Genomic DNA, 16,418 nt, shown 5'->3' on the forward strand with positions numbered 1-16,418 from the left:
TGTTACCTGTCAAGATAACACCGCGTTTATATGATGCAGTGCCCTATGCACCATTGGGTCCGGATAATGGTTAAAAGAAGAAAAAAATATTCAATATTACCCTGGACTGTACCTGAAGCGGAGAGCTGATCACCTTTCCTTCGTGTGTTAATAACGATCAAGATAACACCGCGTTTATATGATGCAGTGCCCTATGCACCATTGGGGTGCGGATAGTGTTTAGAAGTTTAGGTATGGTTAAGTTAGGTTATGTTTCATGAGGATTGACAGAGGGTTTTAACTGGCCGTTGTCCGTTGTTCCAGCTGTAACGTCGTAGGCGAGCACCTCCGCGGGGGACGGATTAGGTTTCCTTTGGTTAGTCGGTATTGAGAATGGATTGTAAGTGGAGATTGTTACAGCCGCGTCCGAGCGCTCGTCGCAGGGCTCGCAGCCGCGCGGCGCGGGGCGGCCGCCGCCGCCGCTGCCCCCGCCGCGCTTCCCGCCCGCGGGCGGCGGCGTCTGACGGCGGGCGGCGCTCCCCCAGCCCGCCGGCTCCCCGCTCCGCCTGTGGGCCGCCCCGGGCAAGGCGGCCGCGAGGCTGCTGCACCTGGGCTTCCGTCGCCACCGCATCTTCTAAATTATCTCTAAAGCTGGGGACCGACCGGACCACCTTGTCCTCCACCGTCCGACTTCGGATGGAGCACTGTACTGTACGCTGTACTGACTATACGAATGCTCGCATCGAGCGTTTGTGCACCACGCGGAATTTTACTGTCTGCCAGTCCGGTTAGCATGAAAAAACGGATGGCTTGTGCACTTATCCGTCTTTCTCCGGATCGGTGGGCGATCACGGTGTTCGATCACGGTGCGAATAAACTCGATCACGCTTAACTGTCGTAATCGCTTTTATCTATAAAAAAAATAACCTGAATGCCGGACAGTAAAATTCCGTGTAGTGCACAAGCGCCCTACGTTCGACGAAATGACTCCGGTCAGTCCCCGCCATTACGCATACACCCACAACGCTATAATCACATTGGTATATAGGGACAATAATAACGCTAATTATTGTCATCTTTCAATTCAATAGATCTCTAAGAGTGGAATTATGAACGCTGTATCCATATTCATGGGCGCCCGCAAAAAAATTCTAGGGGGGAGCAAAATATTTTTAGTATTTTTTATTTATTTACTGTAGCGTATTTGCATGGTGAACGAACGGACAGGACACTGTAGTAATGAAGGGTATACTGTAGCAACAACATTTTTACCAACACATAAATAAAAGTAACATTATTTAAATATTTTCAATTCCCCTGCAGGCGACCATGTCCGTGTTACTAACGTCAAGTAATATTATTTGTTGATTCGGCATTACCTTTGTGGAATGACATGTTGATTGTTTCTAAAATTAAACACTTGTAATAAAACACCTTATGAGTTTTACATCTTCAACGCACGACTAGTTTCGAAAACCACCATATGTTTTCTACTGTTGTACTTCTATATCTAAGTCAATAAGATAACGGTACCGATATAGTATACCGAAATTAGTGTTTGATCTTTCTCGAATAGAATACCTGTTAAATTTAACGAAATAATATTTATCTATATAGATATAGCGTTCATAATTCCAATCAGGTCCTGGCGCCATTGTTACTATAATAAATCTTCAATAAACACTTATTCTATTATCTCATACAATTCAGATTCGTAATTTAGACATTGTCGGGTTTTTTTTTTAAATCATTTAAAAATACCTTCAATTTGTGTTTCAAGCACTGGTTTTGTACAATATTTTAACTGTATTATTAAGATATAAGTATTGTCTCTCCATACCAGTGTTATTACACCCAACAGTGGATACGAAAATAATAAGAGGTACGTCTTACACAAAATGCAATACTAAGTAATACCATCCAAAATACTCATTTTTTTTTCATAATAAAAAATAAAAATACGTGAGACTCACTTGCGTTAGAAGTGAAACGTTTTTAGGTTCTAGAAACAGTTGATTTTATGCGTTGCTCTCTTCGTATTCATTTACGATTCTATTATTTCGGGGTCAGTAAAATTTAAATGAAGAAAATCTCTCTTATTTAAATAAAATATTTATTTTTTCCTCAATTTTTCATCAATTCTTACTTCAATAAATATATCTGAAGTATGATATAAATAATTTAGACTGCAAATTTTCTAAATAACGAGAGAGTACTGTGTGGATGGTTAATGAAAACCATTAAATCTGAAAATCATCAAACATTTAATTACCAAATTGAAATGATTACAATATTGAGTCATTAAAAAAATACTACTTTTTATACAAATGCGCATACACAAATGACTGCAAACGACTGCAAACGACTGCAGTTGCCTTCAGCGGTATCGTTATCGCCTGTTGGCTAGTATCAAAGGGTAGTATCTGTTCTTATCAACTTAATACCTGACAGATCCAGCACGGAAAAGAGGAAGCGCTTCAGTTCTGAGTCTGATCCAAGTAAATTTTCCCTACCGCGCCTAAAAAAGTTTCACTTCAAAAAATAAATTGGCTCTCGTTTTTTTGAGATAGGAATCTATTATTACTCTTTCTGAAAATAAACATTTAAAATGTATTTTCAATGGCTTATTTTCACACGAAATGAGCATGATTGCTCACTCGAAAACAATGAAATTGATCCTATTCGTTCATTTCAATTTCCTGTGCAAAAGAACGCGGCCTTCAAAAAAAAAATATTTTATATTAAAATGAGTGACAAATTTGTCAGGTTAACATCTTTTCAAGATCTAAGACAATAATCCTGGCATTGAAAAAACATCTAAATGTATAAAAATGCGATTTGTGTAAGTATCGTTGAAAATACAGTAGTATACTTGTTTATGCACCAGTTTATTTAATTTTTAAAACAGTTAAGCATTAAAAGGCACCGCTTTTAATAAATATCTTCCAAAATTACGTTTTAAAGTGTGTATTATAAAAAACTACTACTTTTACTTCTACTCTACTGGTAAAGATTATTTATCGTATTATGGCCCTTAATCAATAGTATATTTGTACAAAAACTGATTTTCTAGGTGCCTTAAGCCATGTAGATAATAACTTAAGAACTTTTGTTTTGAATCTCAATATTTGATAAAACAAACAAAACGCGGTTGCCGAATACTTTATCCATTTATACTCTGTTGTTTTGTCGGCTCAATTATATTAACGTAGTATGTAAAACTCCTTAGGGATGATATTGATATACAATGACGAGTTAAGCGTAAGCACAAGTATATTTAAGCACAAATTAACGTAAAACTCATTCAAATTTTATATGTAAATTATAGAGAAACTTCTTAAAATTGTGGGTAGACTTGAAAAGAGCTATTTTGATTCGGCTAGGTTAAAACTATTATGGCTAACTAAAATTCTTGGAAATTATAATTTTTTCTGGCAGTTTTCCGATTATGTGCTTCTAAAATTTATTTTAAAATCATATCCACGCATACGCGCAATATTATAATGCCTCGTTGGTTCATAGTACAAAAGGCCAATGCTTTTTTATACAACATAATCATGAAAAATATGATACGCTCATTAAGAATGCATCAGTACCAGCAGAACTTAACTGAGATGTCGTTTTGATAAAATCAGAATAATATTTGCTGGTTTGCTGTCGTGCGATGTTACCGTAAAAACGATCCATTTCTTCGTAACTTCCAAACCGATGACGTCATTAAAATAGCACATTACCGATAACGTGAAAATCGATGTTACAGTGAAAAGGGCAAATTACTAGGGGAACTGATGTTACCGCGAAAAATTCACATTACCCTATAATGTAGAAAGCAAGGGGTTTGATCATACATACCTATGTGTAAACGAAATGTTAAAACGCTTTTCGTGTGGCGTGCATATAGTTTTCAATCAGGATAGGGAGAGGGAATAAAAACTTGTAATAATGCAAGTGTATAAATAGTTTAATGCGTGTTTTGTCACTAAAACCAAGAAACGTGTGGATTTTTTAGTTCCACACATATTCACGTACTTCACTATCGCAATTTTCCATGTTCTTCACACCAAGACTAATTTAACCCAGGAAATTATTCTCAATCGCACGATGGCGGAGGCTCATGTGTTTTGAAAGTGCCTATCTAATAAAATACCCTGAGGTGGCACAGATTCTTATTTCTGGCCAGCAAAAAGTGGTTCTTTTTTTCACATCAATACAAATGTGACGTCCTTTGATGCTTGAAGTGAATGCGAAACTCGTATTTTTTCATGTAGAATAAAGCTGACATATAAATATGTGTGATGTGAACAATACATTTAGTCCATAATTATAGCGGTGCATGGAAGTGCGGCGCTTTGATTCGTGGTTGATATAATATTTCGCGCGCATTATTGACATTGTAGATCCTTTGAATAATTTAATTTAATTTTTACGCGTGTAAGGTAGGGTAGGCACTGCTTATGTGCCTATATGGAGCTCACGCCACTGCAGCCGACGTAGTATTCGTGTTCTGCGGCATCTATCCTCGACTTTAAAACAATCTCCAAAAGCCATTTATTCTAAATTAGCAAGTAATATCCGAATAGAAATAAGCTCTAGAAGTGTTGGTCCAGGATCGCGGCCTTAGTGTAGGTAGGAAATTACTGTTTTTTCAGTAACTTACTCTTTAATTCATAAAATGTTACTAAATATGCAGTTTAATTTATGATCTCGTTATTCTCATATCCACTGCAGCTCTCGAGGGTGTGTATAGATATATGTATCTACCTATGAAGTTATTGTTTTTCTGGGATAGTCTATTCCAATTATGAATATGAAATACTGTTAAAGTAAGATAAACTACAATAAGTAATGATGAGATTGTAATTGTATTGAAATGTGTGACGGCCTATCACAAACTTCCGTTATAATGCACGCTTCTCAAACTCTCATTTCGTATGTAAATCAATGTTTTGTATATTTTGTAATTAAATCGGAGAAATCGACAATATATGTATGTATACAAACCGTTGTAAATGCTATGAATCTTTGCAAATGTGATTTACGTTAATATGTTCTATTTCCATAAAAGGGAGTATTTTACATCAGGGTGATTATTATTGCTATAGTAAATTTGTTCGATTCTTTAATTATTAATATGTATATTTTATCGCCGTTAAAGTAGTTTTATAGCCGTTACAAAATAATTTGTACGAATTGACACGGTAAAGTGTCGCTTACCTCGGGCCCACTTGACAGTCGATGAGGTGATTATATAGTTTACAGTATTTACTTTACCGATTCATTTACAAAACGTCAAATTTATTTACTTACGTTCATACTGTTTCACACAATGTGGTCATGAAACATATCAATGTTGATATGAAAAATCCACATAATATGTTCCACGGGTCAAACTTGAATAATTTATTGTTCCATTCAATTCATCCTCAATGTAAATATGTATACGATAATTTTGCGTTGTATACTTTTTCTTGATTTAATTAAAAATCAAGGTGTTGTGCATATACTCCACTACTGTCAGTTAAACCGAGCATTATGTTGTTAAGAAATCGAAATATCGTTTCCATCTTTTGGTGTGTATAACGTTTACCCACGTATCTAACGATGCGCGATGTTCTAACGTTGTAATACATTTTTATATTTTCACCTACGTATATCATTATTTTGCGATTAGTATGTAGCGATAACTAAACTAAATGCTCAATATTTAGGGACACTTTACTAATGGAGTACTAAACCATTCGTTGGCGGCAAAATGTAAAAAAATAATATGTAAATATTTCTCAAAAAAATGTAATAAATAACCTATGGGACTTGATTGTGAATAAAGATTGTGCCGCTTTTTCTAAAACACCTATGGGATAAGGCAAAATACATTATCACAATGTTAGATGTTTATTATATAGGAACTAAGTAAATATTCAGGCCGAAAGACTGATCGGTTTCGGAGAATATATTGGATACAAATGTTTCTGATCTTGTGCTATTTCTTCCAACCATCTCCGCTTATAAATATTTCCAGTTTACTTGTGCTAAAAGTTAAGTTAACCATGCCAAAGGAATTAATATTTCTCTCGACCTTAGTGCAAAATCGCTAGCAGTCGAGGTCACTTTAAAAGTGGATAAAAAATATCTTTTAGATTCAGTCTACGAGGCATTTTCTTTAAATCACTCCCAAAATGTATTAAGTATTTAAATCAAATTAACAAGTACGTTGAATCCCTTGTTCTTATGTTATACTCGTCAGAATAAATATACAAATTTGAAAAAAAAAACAAACTATTAAGTATATGCATTATTGAAAACAATTGTGATTTGCTTTTTAAAAGTTAATATTTTGAAATTCGTAATTTTTTCATTAAAATTCTGTTTAAAAACATCGTTACGTAATTTAACGGTATTTTCTTCTTATCATGAACTCTTTATTTACGAATGATATATTTATAAAATTAGATTTTAAAAAAGTGAACAAAAAAAGCAAAATTCGGTTAATCAAATTTTGTTAGTGTACTACAATCAAAATGTATTTTCAAAGTTTTTCATTCTGTAAATATCAATAAGTTTGAAATGAAAAATAACATATTTTTGATAGTAGTACGTTAATGTTATTGAATTGACAGCGATATATTTTTTATTAGAATTCTATACATATATCACTCTCAAGTAAAAAGTTTATGATAAAATAAGTACCTACGCATCAAAATTAGCACACTGGGATGTCATTACAGGCTTCTCGCAAAAAGTCAAGTTACTCGCTGAATTATGCTTATAATTATATTTAAAGTGAACTTACTGGAATAATGTTACATCAATTTCATTACTCCAGTATGTGTTGGCTGTTATAAAAATGTTACACTCAAATAAATATTAATTATTTGCTGCAACGTCTTGAACATTAAAATATCAATATTTGTTTCGGGTTTGTTTCGTACCATATTTATTGTCAATACAAGTGTCATTCAATAGTAATGTACATATTATATTAACATTGTGATAAAAATGACAAATATTATGGCTACGCAAACAAGTATTTATACAACGATGAAAATATCCATTTATTCTGCGCATTTTCCAAACTTCGTATGATTATTTTTAAATTCAATTTAAATACAATCTATTAAAACATTTTCTTATTAAGTTTGTTTATTACAATAAATTCAATTAATTACTGTTTATTTTGAATTTGTTGAAATAATTAGACAAAAAAAATGTTCACAGTATATAGTTTACTCCATATATTTTCATCACATTATGTATACACATACTTGAATGCGCGAATTATCGAATGACCCTCTAAATGTTCACGATACCCAAGACTTAAATACACATTTGTATTAATTAGCTATGTTGGATGTTTTAAATCCCTTTGTCTCCACATAGAGAGATTGTTTTATGACATAATTAGTTAGTTCTAAACCAAAATATGCCAACTCGTTTGACGTGATCGAGGTAAACCAAAAACACTAAGGAATTGGTTTATACTCTAAGACCACTAATCTTTGAAGTATTCCTATCTCATGATTTTGTCTTTGCAGCCGTATAAAAGTAGATTTAGGTTTTCACATTCACAAACTGGTTAATAAATAAGCATATTAATTATAGGGCAATTATTCTAAAATATACATTATAGAACACATTCTAAAAATTTGAACCTGGTTAAGATATATTGTATAAATACGTCAGTAGATTTATTAATGTGAGCGTATGAAATTTTAAAGATAATATAACGAAGGGAACTGTGATTGTAAAATACATACAAATCGTAAGAGAAGAATCATGGCGTTAAAATGGAATGAGCTGTTGATCGCTAGGAGACCTATTGTCTCTTCTCGTCAAAAGCAAATGTTAACAATAATTTTTAGCCCTTAAAGGAATCATATTGTAGGATAAATGTATTAAGCATAATCTTATCGGTGCCGTGGCTAGATACTCAAGGCGAGTTTGGAAAGTCTTTTGAGTAAAGTCGATGTAAATATGTGAATACCCACCCGCTAACCTATGTACATACGAGTACAGGCATATATCGACTCTACTTATGTAAATACGTATCCAATTGTAGTATATTCCACACACACACAAACACCAACACACACATACACGCGCACACACACACACACACACACACACATATAATATTTATATGTATATATATATATATATGTATATATATATATATATATATATATATATATATATATATATGTTTATATATATATATATATATATATATATATATATATATATATATATATATATACATATATATATATATATATATATATATATATATATATATATATATATATATATATATATATATATATATATATATACATATTTACATATATGAGGGTTGTACAGTTATACATAGACAGACGTCATATAATAAAATATATTTTTTTAGATCTTACATCCAAACAACAGTCCAAAAAGGCTGCTTTAATGATGTCCCTCAGTTCCTTCGTATTAATCTTGAGAACTGTCTCAAACCTTCTTCCTTTCGAATGTTTTTTTAGTTTGGAGGGTAATAAGTCAGAAATAACAGGATCAGGTGAGTAGGGTTGGGTGGAGAAGAAAGTTATCGAGTGTATTGTCAAAAATCATGTGTTCTAAAAAACCTGGATGGGCTGAATGTGATAAAACAACAAAGCTCACAACAACGCTCCAACCCATACAGTTTTCAGAACTCGTGAGTTTTTGGCAAAACACTCGATCCCACCGTACTCACTTGATCTTGCTCCTCGACTTATTCTTGTTTTCCAAACTCAAAAGCCGTTTGTAAGGAAGAAAGATTTGAGACAAGTTCTGAAACCTGAATGGGCTGGATGTGACATAACAACAAAGCTCACAACAACGCTCCAACCCATTCAGTTTTCAAAACTCGTGAGTTTTTGGCAAAACACTCGATGCAAACTCAAAAGCCGTTTGAAAGGAAGAAGATTTGAGACAAGTTCTGAAACCTGAATGGGCTGGATGTGACAAAACAACAAAGCTCACAACAACGCTCCAACCCATTCAGTTTCTAAAACTCGTGAGTTTTTGGCAAAACACTCGATCCCACCGTACTCACTCGATCTTGCTCCTTGACTTATTCTTGTTCACCAAACTCAAAAGGCTTTTGAAAGCAAGAAGATTTGAGACAAGTTCTGAAACCTGAATGGGCTGGATGTGACAAAACAACAAAGCTCACAACAACGCTCCAATCCATACAGTTTTCAGAACTCATGAGTTTTTGGCCAAACAATCGATCCCACTTGATCTTGCTCCTTGTCTTATTCTTGTTCTCCAAACTCAAAAGATTTTTGAAAGGGGGGAGATTTGAGACGATTCCCGAGATTAAGGCATATGCGACGAAGGAGCGGAAGGACATCACAAAAGAAGCGTTCCAGGACTGTTTCTTAAATTGGAAACACCTTTGTGATAAGTGTGTATGTCGGGGAGATGACTACTTTGAAGGGGACCCAGAGATGTAACTTCAAAATAAAGTACATTTTGTTTTACGTCAGTCTACGGATTAATTGAACATGCCAAGTATATGTACATATATATATATATATATATATATATATATATATATATATATATATATATATATATATATATATATATATATATATATATATATATATATATATATATATAGTGTTAAAATATGATCGGTTGAAATAAACAAATTAAGTAATGTCAGATCTGCAGATCCAAAGACCAATTTGGTCACATCTGAACCCATAGTCCGACGTTGGAAACCGTTCCAACTCCATAGTCCAATTTTAGACAGTTGAATGAAACATAGTTAAACAGAATTTCTCGATTCCACGATCGATCTAATTTAATCAAGGAGTCAACTTGTAAATTTTGCCAAATGTTCGCTAAACCCGTTGAGCCTCACCGCGGTGATAATTTGAAAAATCATAATAAATATTTATTTATATAATTACCAAGTCAACTGCAAAAGTATAGAAAATTTTACAATACCAATAATCTTCTTTGTATTATGTGTTACTTTAAAGTATGATTTTAATAAATAAAATAAAAATATTTGATATTATCAAGAGATGTAGAAAATGTAGAGGTTTAACAATACGACCTTTTGATTATTATTTTTTAGAATGTAACTTACTGTCAAGACAACATAGCACCGTTTATTTGAATCAGAATTACATAAGTATATAAAGTTAAAGATATATTTAAATATGATGTGTTCAGAATATCTACATACTTCAAATTGAACCTGCCTTGTAAAATCCACAAACAAATAACTTATCCAAAAGTGTTTCATTAAAACTTTGTGGATATACTTAGTATTTTTATTTTCCTCTCCCAACTTCTCTCCTTGTCATCTTGATCATGATCTGTACAGCAAACATTATTCAGCTCTCCTACATTTTCCACTTTCCGGAGCACAAGAAGAAAACCAAAGGTAAGGCAAAGGCAGTAAGGCCAATAAGCAAAGGAAAGGCATGTCAAATCAACAGTAAGTATTCTCAAAAATATATTATCTTTCATATTATAGGTGCCTCATTTTGAGATGAAATATCTATCGTTTTTTTACATTAATGAAGATGGCAAGTCATTTAAAAAGATAAAAGTCTGAGCATCCCAGAGCGTACAATCTGGTATGTGACGTTCAGTATTCTGCCCATTAATGAACATCCATATTGCATTAAATTCTGGAACTCGTCTCAAATTCAGACACCTATATCCGTAGGGTTAATAATCCAGTCATAAATATAAATAATAATAAACATCTTAACATAGATGAAGAAGAATATGGAAGTCTGAGTATTTCCACAGTTTACGACCTAGGCTGCTCTGTAAGTGATGACTTTATACAAGGTATAACATTAACCGTGATACCCACCCATGATTGACAACAAAACTTCTCAATTTTCGGAAGTTTTATATAAATATATATCCCTGGCACCTTTCAAGTGCGTGTTTTCGGCAACATCTATGGTAAAATTATGTAAGCTACCTATTTTTTTTATTAAGCAGAAATCTTCATGAAATGTATGTAAAATTATTTCCGAACTATTTCACACAGGCTTTGAAAACATGATTTTTATTTTAATTAAAGGTATATTTTCACCAGTTTTGTTATTCACATAATCATAAGTGTGTCCAAATCATCGTTCACAAATTTGGGTTTTGTCCACATAGGAGTTCTATACTTTTAAATATTCTATAATATAAGAAATAATAAAATACAACAAAAATAAAACTCCCAAATGGACCAAACCCAGATTTGTCAACAATGATTTGGACACATTCAAAATATTTTGATAATGTTGAGCTATCCTTCCACAAACTAATGTATACAACTAATTTATGCATTTTGATGGAACTAAAGAAGGGCCCTACCGGTTTGTAAAATTTCGCAAGGTCCTAATCAGCTTTGTATGAAAAATTGCTCTATAAATGTAGTACCAAATCAGACACAAAACGCGATTAGAAGAATAATTATGGATGGCGGTGGTATGGATAAAAATGATAGAATCGTTAGAGATACGTTTTTTTTCATGAATATTTTGGACACGTAATTAATGGAATCACGTATTTAAAAAATCAAAAAAAAATCTAACTATTCACACAAAAAAAAAATAGCCTAGAGTCATGCGGGTCAAGTATGCGCAGTTTAAACTCTGATTGGTGCTGTGGAAAAACTAAAGGGTTTACTAAAATGAAAATATGGTAGTTATTTTAAGTGTTTATTAGGTTATAATAAAACAGGAATACAAAACCTTAATAACTGAAGATCTCATTACTTTAAATAAAAAACTAGCATCATACATTTTCGTACACTTACCCCACGGTGTGGCTAAGTGTACGCGCTACTATAGGGTAGGTGTGCGCGCGTACACATACCCCAATGTGACATTAACATTAAACAAAAATTAAACAATTTAAAAGAAGAATTCAAAATTAGCATGAAATAAAAACAAGACAAATTTTAGACACACGAGTCACAAATAAAAACACCCCTTTCAAAGTTACTGCACAATTCGTGCCACCATTTTTGGCATAATGAACATTTAATCCATTCATCAAATGTTGTATCTTCATATTTTTCCTTACATAATGGGCAGTAAAATTCCTCTTTTTGTTTTAATGGATTACATTGTTTACTTTTAGAAGGACCTGGTTCTTCGAAAAGACGGCGAATTTTTGGGGATTTGAATATATTTTTATTAAACTTTTTATGTTTTCTTTCTTCCTGTTTTCTTTTACTTTCGTCTTCCTTTTTTTGCTTTTCTTCCAGTTGTTCTTTGAATGAGCTCGATGTCACTATAACAGATTTACAACCTGCTCTCTTTTTTTTTGGACCTACATTGATAGCTTTCGGCAAAGGACTTATTGACAGCAGAGAAATGTGACTGGCTCCTTCTTGTCTTGGTTGAGTTGGTGCAAGGGGTCTAACGACTGTCTGCGGTGTTTCTTCTCTTGATAGAGATTGTGCCAATTGGCTCGTAACTACAATAGTCGACGATGATTCTTCTACCGAGGTTCAGCGAGAATAACTGATGTTGAAATAGTTTTTTCACCCAAAACAGGTTGAGCAAGTTCAGTAGGACCAACAGAAGTTGCCTGCGTTCGTGCTTCTAAGAAAGATGGAGCTCGTTCAGTGGCAGGAGCATTATACGCCGGTCGATTGGCAGGTTGAGGTGGTTGCTGACCTACATATGCGTCGGTTACAATCGCAGGAGCAAAATCTTCTTCAGAAAATACATCTTTATCTAGTGGATAAATACCAGATACAGCAAATCCTCCAGAAGCATTGCCCACCGTTGCAGATTTTTTGAGTGCTTCATTGAAGAGGAATGCAACTTGAGCTTGGCCAATAATCCGGCCAGGGTGAGAGGCCATCCATTTATCGCATTCATGTGCGTATTTTGACTTTAGCGGACTAAAAAAACTACGGTCCAATGGTTGCATCTTATGACTGCTGTGAGGTGGAAGTGTCAAGACGTGGATTCCGTATTCTTTACAGTAGTTTGCAGCTCTAAGACTAATATGGCTGGAATGGTTGTCGATTATCAATAAAACTGGATTTTCTCTAGTAGGCTGGACATGATCCTTGAAGTGTTGCAGATACCCTAAATATAGATCCGAGTTTATGTACCCGGAGTCCGATACCATTCCAATGCAACCAGTAGGACCGTGGTCAAGAAATTCTCCCTTCAATCGTTTTCTTGGGAATATGAAAGCAGGAAGGATATAGTTTCCAGTCGCACTCATGGAGCAAATTGCAGTAACGGTTTGGCCTCTTTCTGCGGACACGATTCTATTCACATTCTTCTTTCCTTTTCGAGAAACTACTAGAGGAGTTTTTTTGGGTACTGTGCTCATCCCCGTCTCGTCCATATTATAAATACGACCGGGAGGAAAATTGTATTTCTTTTGCAAGTCCTCAAGGTTGGTGTAGAACGTGTTCACTTGGTTTTTACTAAAACCTATTGCTCTAGCCATGCTAGTTGGTGTTGACTGTCTCATTTTTAAATCTGGATGGCGTTTTAGAAAACCATATACCCAATCTCGGCCGGCCATTTTGCGATCTTGGTCAAAGCGGTGCCTTATTCTGTTGACTTCTGCAAACTCGAAAGCTATTTTACGAAGAGCGTTCAAATCAAGTCCATAAAACATCTGATCAGTTTTAATACAATAATCGTAGATTTCTGTCTCTTGCTCTGTAGTGAAGGTGGGGTAATAACGGCCCATAGATGAGGCAACGCTGCCCATTTTGAGTCGTTTCCGAAGCGTGCTTTCCTTTAGACCCACTGTTTCAGCTATACACCTTTTGCTGAGTCTGCCTTCCGATAATATACTTTTGGCTTCATTTAGTTGTTCTTCCGTGCAAGTTGTCCTATTTGGAGCCTTCCTTTTATAGTTGTCCCTTTAAATTAACCTGTGAACAAGAAAAAGCAACTGTAAAAATGGCATGCTTAGCTTGCGAGCTCTTGGGGTATGCTTACGCGGAACGGGGTAAGTGTGCGCGTGCGCATACTTACCCCCGCACCCCCGAGAGCCTGTAGCCAAAATAATGACAGTTTTATGCCAAACACCGGACTAAATCTGTTCCACTTAATACAGTTTAAGCTCCTTAATAGACACATATTTCGGTGCAAATCAAACCAATACGCTATATCGCATTGCTTGAAAGACACACATGATGCAAAATTGAAATAAAAAACAAAATAATGATATAAAAATCATTCTAACCTGTATAAACAAGGTGGCGCGGAGCACTGCAGCGGTAGGCGTCTCATTTGCGGGGCGTGCATGACGCGACTGACGTCACAGGTAGAGGGGATAACTATTGTCTCTAGTTTCGTTGCAATTGATACTGCACAAACTTACCCCGCGCGCACAGTTACCCCGTCCGACTCTACTCAGAAAAATCATCTGATAATTATAGATTTATATTATCCACTGACACTTCGTGATGGAATTGCATTTTTAATATATTATTAGATTAAAACCTAATAGCCTTATAAACATAAAAAGGAAGAAGAAACTCAAATGTCAAAATCCAAATATGTAACCTCAAAATGCCTTTGACATAAGACGCGGTAAGATGTGTATTGTCATTTTCCCGACTTTGTTCATTGCAGGAAAATGGCAAAATACGCATTTTACAGAGATTTTGGCATAATTCAATGAAATCGAAAAATTTAAAAATCATTTCACCGTGACTTCGAACCGGAAGGTGAACCAACCACTCACGCGAATTTGTTAAAAGAACTCATAGTTCTCTCAAAATTTCCGCATTTTAAATTTGCGATAAAACTAAATCATTAAGTAAATAAATAACCCGGATCGAATCAAATCAAAGAAAATTGCAATATTACATTATTAAGAGAATATAAAAAATTATTTTTGTACTTAAAATTACACATGCAAACTTGGTTCCAAATAAAGCCTTCTTGTTTCTTCTCCGTCTTATTCCTCATTGCTGAGGGTTGTGACCCTTGCAGAAGCAATGACTCTTCTCCAGTTATCCCTTGACTGCGCTGCACGTAGCGCTCCAACCACTGAGCGCTCCAACCTGCTGCTGCCTTAATTTGTCTTCCTCTCCCTCTCTTTCCCTCCAGACTACCGATCACAACTAGTCGTTCCAGGCTATCCTCGTTGCCACGCGCAACGTGTCCAAAGAACTGAAGAATCCGTCGGGTACAGATATTGGCCAGAGTCAAGCCTTCTTGTTTAAATCTACTTATTTACAACTAATCATCACACTGCTTCCGTAGGGGTAGGCAGAGAGAATAAAATGCCTTACCACTCTGTCTATAATAATAATAATTTGGATAATTTGTATAGTGCCATTTTTGTAAAATACTAATTCAAGGGCGCTTATAAAGACATGGATAATAATAATAATAATAGGATGATGATGATGATAATGATATACAAAAAATAAATGGATTAAAACGTCATCAATTGGTCTCGGGCCGTCGAGTCTGGAGCGGGGAAAAGATGAGCCCACAAATTAAAACGCCTTCCTCTTGATCCTATGGGATGGAGAATGGCCAAGGTGTTGGGCAGGATGCCTCCTGAGCGATGGTCGTCACGCTGGCGGGCAGCTTGTTGAGCTTCTCGTCATTGTGGATGGCCAACTTCCAACTTCTAGACTAGCACAGTTCAAACTGGGACTTCACTTTTATCCTCTTTTGCCGCCCTTCCGTAGTCCGACATGATGGTTTATGCAAACATTCTTCGCTTCTTCCGCATTCATGCATCTCCTCATACATACCCGATGATTATTTGACTCCTGACCTGACCGCTATCAAGTATTTGACGTACTTGACCGTGCCAGGTTTTCTTCAGCTCCTTTTTCCAACTTTATTCGCCTCATAAATTTGTTTTACAATTCTCAATTGTAGTATCATTTGAAATAATTACCAAAATTATGTCATCTACGAAAGATTAAAAATATGGCAAGCTTGGCATATTCAAGTATTTTAAATACTTGGGCGTGGTCAGGTCAGGAGTCGGCGCGTATGTATGAGATGCACAGACGTTGTATTCTTTCTGCCTATCCCTGCGGTTTAGCGGCATGGTGGTTAGTTAGTTAGTATTTGTTTCTGAAAATGGAAAGGTTTCCTATATTGTCTTTGGCTACCCATGAAGTGATGGCAAGTGTTACTTAGACATTTAGATCTACCCCCTTTCAGCTTTCAAAGACAACAGCTGGAGGCGCGTCGCAAGAGCCTGGGTGAGGACCTATCCGACTTAAAAATAGTGAAGGACATTGCTACAATAAACCAAGCTAGGACACAAGATACCGAACCCTCTTCCAGTGGAACAGAAGGCCTGTTGACGACACTCAATAGTCCGGCTTCTTCTGAGGAGTTTAAGGTGGTTTTCTCCCAGAAATAAGCAAATGCTGAGAAGTTCCTGATTGGCCCACACTTATCCCTCCCGTTTCCAACACACTTTAAAATAAA

At 35.2% G+C, this 16,418-nt stretch overlaps 2 protein-coding genes across 2 annotated transcripts; one reads left to right on the plus strand and one right to left on the minus strand.

The window, feature by feature from the left end:
- The first annotated feature begins 372 nt into the window (after nucleotides 1-372).
- On the plus strand, nucleotides 373-6,255 carry LOC148308657 (uncharacterized). The gene is made up of 2 exons (XM_088261385.1): nucleotides 373-379; nucleotides 411-6,255. Exons 1-2 carry the CDS (start codon nucleotides 373-375, stop codon nucleotides 626-628), a joined length of 225 nt encoding a protein of 74 aa, XP_088117511.1. The 3' UTR covers nucleotides 629-6,255.
- A 5,419-nt stretch (nucleotides 6,256-11,674) lies between these two features.
- On the minus strand, nucleotides 11,675-13,852 carry LOC148308658 (uncharacterized). The gene has a single exon (XM_088261318.1). It carries the CDS (start codon nucleotides 13,711-13,713, stop codon nucleotides 12,472-12,474), a length of 1,242 nt encoding a protein of 413 aa, XP_088117444.1. The 5' UTR covers nucleotides 13,714-13,852; the 3' UTR covers nucleotides 11,675-12,471.
- Between the last annotated feature and the right edge of the window lie 2,566 nt (nucleotides 13,853-16,418).

The sequence above is a fragment of the Brachycentrus maculatus genome, unplaced genomic scaffold, assembly GCF_059751285.1.
Source record: "Brachycentrus maculatus isolate JH-2025_06_01 unplaced genomic scaffold, ASM5975128v1 h1tg000153l, whole genome shotgun sequence".
NCBI classification, from domain to species: Eukaryota; Metazoa; Arthropoda; class Insecta; order Trichoptera; family Brachycentridae; genus Brachycentrus; species Brachycentrus maculatus.